General features: G+C 60.7%; 1 protein-coding gene across 1 annotated transcript in view; it reads left to right on the top strand.

Moving 5' to 3' along the window:
- Window positions 1-7,586, top strand: part of ADAM33 (ADAM metallopeptidase domain 33) — a 42,336-nt gene that overhangs the window by 29,859 nt on the left and 4,891 nt on the right. The window contains 7 exon segments of the mRNA XM_014310681.2: window positions 1-11; window positions 723-918; window positions 1,536-1,644; window positions 2,548-2,752; window positions 3,866-3,943; window positions 4,952-5,060; window positions 6,817-6,967. The exon segment at window positions 1-11 is cut by the window's left edge and continues 91 nt beyond it. Of these exon segments, the coding sequence (XP_014166156.2) occupies window positions 1-11; window positions 723-918; window positions 1,536-1,644; window positions 2,548-2,752; window positions 3,866-3,943; window positions 4,952-5,060; window positions 6,817-6,967 (859 nt within the window).

Raw genomic sequence — 7,586 nt, 5'->3', positions numbered from 1 at the left:
ACAGCTGCAAGGTGACACCCAGCCTGTGCACCCCCTGCCACCCCCTGCCCACCCTGTGCCCGTGGGGTGAGGTGCAGACCCAGCCCTGCCGTTCCCTGGGGACTCCTGTGCTGTTTGTCCATAGGACACGCTCCCTGTGCCCCATGGGCAGGGTTCATGTGGCACTTTGTGTCTGCACGGGGATCATGGCATGGGCTGGGCTGGGAGGGAGCTCAGAGCCCACCTAGTGCCACCCCTGCCATGGCAGGGACACCTCCCACTGTCCCAGGGTGCTCCCAGCCCCAGTGTCCAGCCTGGCCTTGGGCACTGCCAGGGATCCAGGGGCAGCCACAGCTGCTCTGGGCACCTGTGCCAGGGCCTCACACCCTGCCAGGGAACAATTCCTAATTCCCAATATCCCATCCATCCCTGCCCTCTGGCAGTGGGAGCCATTCCCTGTGTCCTGTCCCTGCAGGCCTTGTCCCCAGTCCCTCTCCAGCAGAATTCCCTCTGGCAGCTTTGGGGCTGAGGAAGTGTCTCCATGCCCTGACAGCCCCAGGAGCCCCACGGGGCACCTGTGTGATGTTAGAGCCGCCAGCTGTGCCAGCTGTGCCAGGAGGCACTGTCAGTGGCACCTGTGCCCAGTGTGTGTCCCCGTGTCAGTGCCACCTGTCCCCAGTCTGTCCCCACTCTGTCCCCGTGTCACTGCCCCCTGTCCCCACCGTGGCCCCATTTGTCCCCAGCTGAAGGTGGCCGGGACGCCGTGCCGAGAGGCCGCTGGCTCCTGTGACCTGCCCGAGTTCTGCACGGGAGCGTCCCCGTACTGCCCTCCCAACGTGTACCTGCTGGACGGCTCCTCGTGCGCCCAGGGCCAGGCCTACTGCAGCAACGGCATGTGCATGACCCACCAGCAGCAGTGCGTGCAGCTCTGGGGGCCAGGTCAGTGCCACCCCTCATGTCCATGACCCACCAGCAGCAGTGCGTGCAGCTCTGGAGGCCAGGTCAGTGCCACCCCTCATGTGCATGACCCACCAGCAGCAGTGCGTGCAGCTCTGGGGGCCAGGTCAGTCCCTCACTGCAGCAATGGCGTGTCCATGACCCACCAGCCTGGGGGTGCCCGGGGGGCTGCGGGGGCTGCATGGGGGCCCTGGCACAGGCACAGCCACACCAACAGCCAGGGGACAGTTCTGAACCCCAGATCCTTGGGAATGGGGTGGGGGGCAGGCAGAGCAGCTGTGGCCGCCCCTGCATCCCTGGAATGTCCCAGGCCAGGCTGGACACTGGGGCTGGGAGCAGCCTGGGACAGTGGGAGCTGTCCCTGCCCTGGGTGGAACTGGGTGGGTTTAAGGTCTCTTCCAACCCAACCCATTCTGTGACCAAAATCCTCCCCAAGGCTCCAGAGAAAGGGGAAGTTCATCCCTCCTGTCCCTGGCCTGGCACCCACAGCAGCCCCTGGGAGAGCTTTCCCTGGTGTGCTCTCCCTGAGCCCCGCGTGCTGCTCCTGCTGCGGGTCCCTGCCTGTGCCCGGGTTCCCAGAGCTCCCTCCCTGTGTGCAGGAGCGTGGCCAGCCCCTGATGCCTGCTTCCAGGACGTGAACATGGCAGGGAACACCTACGGCAACTGCGGCAAGGACAGCCAGGGCCGCTACGTCAAGTGCGACAAGAGGTGGGCACAGCGCTGGCATTGGGTGCTCTGTGTCCCTCCTGCACCCACAGCTGCCCCTGCCACCCCTGCCACCCCTGCCACGCCACTGGGAGAGCCCTGCCCCAGCCCTACCCCCGGGAATCAGCCCTGTTTTGTACCCCAGGAAGGCACCAGCTCCTCCTGGGCTCTGTCCCCATCGCTGCTGGGAGCTGGGACCTGGAGATCTCGAGGTCTTTTCCAGCCTCAATCCTGTGATTCTGCTGCCCCACCACGAGCAGCTCCCAGCCCAGCCTGCTAGGAAATCTGCGCCAGTCCCAGATTTAGGGAGTTGTGCCCTCTGGTGTCCCAGTGCCAGATTTAGGGAGTTGTGCTCTCTGGTGTCCCAGTGCCACATTTAGGGAGTTGTGCTCTCTGGTGTCCCAGTGTCAGATTTAGGGAGTTGTGCTCTCTGATGTCCCAGTGCCACATTTAGGGAGTTGTGCTCTCTGTGTTCCCAGTGCCACATTTAGGGAGTTGTGCTCTCTGGTGTCCCAGTGCCACATTTAGGGAGTTGTGCTCTCTGAGTTCCCAGTCCCACATTTAGGGAGTTGTGCTCTCTGGTGTCCCAGTGCCACATTTAGGGAGTTGTGCTCTCTGTGTTCCCAGTCCCACATTTAGGGAGTTGTGCTCTCTGTGTTCCCAGTCCCACATTTAGGGAGTTGTGCTCTCTGTGTTCCCAGTGACTCCAGGGATGTCAGAGCCTCCCCTCCCCTGCCCTGGCTGTTTCCCTCCACATTTCTGTGCTGTCCATGATTTACTGCTGACCCTCTCCAGCATGGCCATAACCCCATGGCAATGACCCCAGGTGTGGGATGCTGGGGCTGGGGGGCTGAGGGGGCCACCGGTGCCCCCTGTGCCAGCTCTGCCCGGCCGTGCCCGCTGCAGGGATGCCATGTGTGGGAAGATCCAGTGCCAGAGCTCTGCCAAGAAGCCGCAGGGCACCAACACGGTGTCCATCGACACCACCATCCGCCTCAAGGGCCGCGAGGTCAAGTGCAGGGGCACCTTCGTCTACAGCGCCAAGGACGACCAGGAGGACCTGTCCGACCCAGGGCTGGTGCTGACGGGCACCAAGTGCGGGGATGGCATGGTGAGTGCCCCTCCTGCCCCGGGCTCTGCTCAGGGACCCCTGCCCTGGGCTCTGACCTGGCTCCAGGGCTCTGACCGAGCTCCAGGCACCTCCTGTGGGCTCTGACCCAGTCCCAGGGCACTGACCCAGCCCCAGGCTCCTGCCCTGGGCTCTGACCCAGCCCCAGGCTGCCCATGGCCCTTCCCTGTGTCACAGCCAGGCCCTGCAGTGGTTCCCTCCACACCTGTAGACGTTCTCTCAGTGTCACCTCTGGCTGCCACCGGGTGTTTGTGGGCCACCAGGTTCTTCTCACCCGGGGCATTTGTGGACATCACCAGATGCTCAGTCATGTTTAGGCCACCAAGTCGTTCTCTCTGCTCTGCAAACTTCTTCACCAAATCGGTTCAGAGCAGAGCAACCCCAGCGGGAATTGCCCCAGGATTTCAGGGATGAGGATTCCTCCTGTGGTTTCCCAGAGGAAACAGGAAACCTCTGCCAGGAACCAACCTGACAAATCCAGTGCTAGCTGGGCATTGCTCTCTGCATCTCCAAGGGCTTTGGAGGGGCCAGTTGAGCTGAGAGAGGGCAGAGGCTGCTGGAGGACAGGGCAGGAGGGACGTGTTCCAGAGAGAGCTGGCTGTGGAGACACAGCCTCCCCTGCTTGGCATTTTAACAGTGAAATCTTCATTGGGAAGGCCAAAGCAGTGACATTTCCATGAGGAAATATGGCCAGTTTTGAAACGCAGCATTGTTTATTTTGGCCAGTGCCTGGGATTTGGGGCCAAATGGGAAACGGTTTCTCTTGGTTTTGGGGCCAAATGGGAAACGGTTTCTCTTGGTTTTGGGGCCAAATGGGAAACGGTTTCTCTTGGTTTTGGGGCCAAATGGGAAATGGTTTCCCTGGGTTTTGGGGCCAAATGGGGAATGGTTTCTCCAGGAGCTGGCAGGGGGCTGTGTGGAGGGGGTGGTGCTGCTGCTGGCTGGGCTCTGCACAGGGAATGGGAACGGGATCCCTTGGCTGGAACCATGTGATTTCACCACCTGCATTTTCCAGCAGTCCAATCCTTTGGAGACCCCCCAGCTGTCCCCTGTCCAGGTCCCTGTGTGACCCCAGCCCCTCGTGTGTCCCCCCAGGTGTGCAAGGACCGGCGGTGCCAGAACGCGTCCCTGTTTGAGCTGGACAAGTGTGTGTCCCGCTGCCACGGCCACGGGGTGAGCTCTGCTGGGAGCCCCTGGTGTCAGGACAGGGCAGGGAGCCAGCCCCAGGGTCTGCCATGGGAATGGGACCTGGGACCCAGTGGATCTGTGCCCTCAGACCTGTCCCAGGTGGGGCTGGGACCTTTGCCCAGCTGTGTCCCAGCGAGAGGAAGAGGATTGTTTGTGGTGTCTGGGCCCTCTGCAAAGCTTAGCTCAGGGTCTGGTTTGAGCTGGAGAGTGTTTGGAGCTCAGAGCAGGTGCGGGGTCCCCCGGAGAGCAGAACAAGAGCTGGAAGGAGAGGTGGGACAGCAGAAAGGCAGGGCAGTGGCTCTGGGAGGGGAGGAGACGCTGCTCTGCAGAGCTGGAAGTTACAGAGGTCTGAGCTCTGTGAGTGCAGGGCTTTGTCAGGTGAGGCCACAGACACTGCTGGGTTCTGGATGTGACAGCTAAAACATCTGATTGACCCTCTTGTGACAGCTAAAACATCCACACCTACCCTTTGTTCTGCCCAGCATGGCTCAGGCTCCATAGCTGCAGTTGGTCAGCCTGGACATGAGCAGGTTCTGGGGCACCTTCTGGCACCTTCCAGCACTAAAGGGGCTTATAAAGAAGAGGGAGGGTGACTTTTTACATGGGCAGACAGTGACAGGAGCAGGGGGAATGGCTTCAAGCTGAAAGAAGAGATGGAGATGGGATATGGGGCAGGAATTGTTCCCTGGCAGGATGGGCAGGGGCTGGGCTGGAATTCCCAGAGCAGCTGGGGCTGCCCCTGGATCCCTGGCAGCGCCCAAGGCCAGGCTGGACATTGGGGCTGGGACAGTGGGAGGTGTCCCTGCCATGGCAGGGTGGCACTGGAGGAGCTTTAAGGTGCCTTCCCACCCAGACCATTCCAGGATTCTGCGATGTCCAAGGGGGAGCATTGTTAGGGGTGAAGCCTCTTCAGCGCAGACTTGTGTCACCATCTGTCATTCCTGCCCTGTGGACCCCCACTGCACACATGCCAGCCCTGCGCTCTGTCCCCAGGTGTGCAACAGCAACAAGAACTGTCACTGTGAGCCCGGCTGGGCCCCCCCGTTCTGCGAGAAACCAGGGCTGGGGGGCAGCGTGGACAGCGGCCCCGTGCAGAGCCACGGTGAGTCACATGAGTCACAATTGTCCCTGTGCAGAGCCAGGGTCAGTCACACTGTCCCTGTGCACAGCCAGGCTCAGTCACACTGTCCCTGTGCCCTGAGCCAGGGTCAGTCACACTGTCCCTGTGCAGAGCCACAGTCAGTCACACTGTCCCTGTGCCCTGAGCCAGGGTCAGTCACACTGTCCCCGTGCAGAGCCAGGGTCAGTCACACTGTCCCGTGCACAGCCAGGGTCAGTCACACTGTCCCCGTGCAGAGCCAGGGTCAGTCACACTGTCCCGTGCACAGCCAGGGTCAGTCACACTGTCCCCGTGCAGAGCCAGGGTCAGTCACACTGTCCCGTGCACAGCCAGGGTCAGTCACACTGTCCCCGTGCAGAGCCAGGGTCAGTCACACTGTCCCGTGCACAGCCAGGGTCAGTCACACTGTCCCCGTGCAGAGCCAGGGTCAGTCACACTGTCCCGTGCACAGCCAGGGTCAGTCACACTGTCCCCGTGCAGAGCCAGGGTCAGTCACACTGTCCCGTGCACAGCCAGGGTCAGTCACACTGTCCCCGTGCAGAGCCAGGGTCAGTCACACTGTCCCGTGCACAGCCAGGGTCAGTCACACTGTCCCCGTGCAGAGCCAGGGTCAGTCACACTGTCCCGTGCACAGCCAGGGTCAGTCACACTGTCCCCGTGCAGAGCCAGGGTCAGTCACACTGTCCCGTGCACAGCCAGGGTCAGTCACACTGTCCCCGTGCAGAGCCAGGGTCAGTCACACTGTCCCGTGCACAGCCAGGGTCAGTCACACTGTCCCCGTGCAGAGCCAGGGTCAGTCACACTGTCCCGTGCACAGCCAGGGTCAGTCACACTGTCCCCGTGCAGAGCCAGGGTCAGTCACACTGTCCCGTGCACAGCCAGGGTCAGTCACACTGTCCCCGTGCAGAGCCAGGGTCAGTCACACTGTCCCGTGCACAGTCAGGGTCAGTCACACTGTCCCATGCAGAGCCACGGTGAGTCACGTGAGTCACAATTGTCCCCGTGCCCTGAGCCAGGGTCAGTCACACTGTCCCTGTCAATCACACCGTATGATATTACATTATATATATTATAATATTATATATTATAATATATATAATGTAATATCATATATTACATTATATATATTACATATATAATGTAATATATATATTATATTAAAACTATACTAAAAAATAGAAGAAAAGGATTTCATCAGAAGGCTAAGCTAAGGATTGAATAGCAACGAATGATAACAAAGGTTTGTGGCTCAGAGAGAGAGCCCGAGCCAGCTGACTGTGATTGGCCATTGATGACAAACATCCAACATGGGCCAATCACAGATGCACCTGTTGCATTCCACAGCAGCAGATAGCCATTGTTTACATTTTGTTCCTGAGGCCTCTCAGCTTCTCAGGAGGAAAAATCCCAAGGAAAGGATTTTTCATAAAAGATGTCTGCGACATGCAGGCAGCCCCAAGTGTGTGCCCAGCTCTGGCTGTTTGTGGCACCCACTGCCACCAGAGGCCACCCAGGGCAGTTCCCTTCCCGGGGTGGCACCAGCAGGGATGTCCCAGCAATGGGCAATGGGGTCACCCCGAGCAGGGCCGGGGCTGCTGGCTGAGGCACCCCAGGGCAGTTCCCTTCCCGGGGTGGCACCAGCAGGGATGTCCCAGCAATGGGCAATGGGGTCACCCCGAGCAGGGCCGGGGCTGCTGGCTGTCCCAGCCCCTGACTGGCCCCTGTGCTCCCCTGGCAGCCCACGAGTCCATCCTGATCGCCCTGGTGGTCATCTCGCTGTTCCTGCTGCCCGCCCTGACGCTCAGCATCTGCTACTGGTACCGCCAGGAGAACTCCCTGCTGGCCAGGTGGATGCAGGAGAGCAGGCTGCGGGCCCACGGCGCCTGCAGGTGGGTGGGCAAACACCCCTTCCCTCCCTGCAGCCAGGGCAGCCCGGGCTGGTGTCACCCTGCCTGCCAGGGGCTGGGGGAGCTGGGGGTGCACAGCCCCCCCGGGAAACCCAGGGCTCTCAGCAATTCCCTGCTGCAGTGTGAGACTGCTCTGGGGCTGGACAGACTGTGCTGGGAGGTGTGAGACTGCTCTGGGGCTGGACAGACTGACCTGGGAAACCCAGAGCCCCTGCTCCAGTGTGAGACCTGCTCTGGGGCTGGACAGACAGTGATGGGAAGCCCAGGGCTCTCAGCAATTCCCTGAGCCCAGGACACGGATGGTCCTCTGGGCAGGACAGTCCCAGGGAGGGGAGGAGGTGACCTGGAATTGAGAAGAATTCTCATTGCTTGCAGGGTGCCCATCACAGGCTGACCATCCCTGCTCCAAACACTGACCATCCCTGTCACACACACTGACCATGCCTGTCACACACACTGACCATCCCTGTCACACACTGACCATCCCTGTGCCCATTACAGACTGGCCATCCCGGTTCCCCAGCAGTGAGGGCTGGCTGTTAATGAGGTGTTAATTGAGCCAGGAGCAGATGGGCAGTGTTTTGGGGCAGGTGGTGCTCCC

This window comes from Geospiza fortis, unplaced genomic scaffold (genome assembly GCF_000277835.1).
Source record: "Geospiza fortis unplaced genomic scaffold, GeoFor_1.0 scaffold236, whole genome shotgun sequence".
In the NCBI taxonomy this organism is placed as follows: Eukaryota; Metazoa; Chordata; class Aves; order Passeriformes; family Thraupidae; genus Geospiza; species Geospiza fortis.
This window is presented reverse-complemented; position numbering and strand designations above follow the sequence as displayed.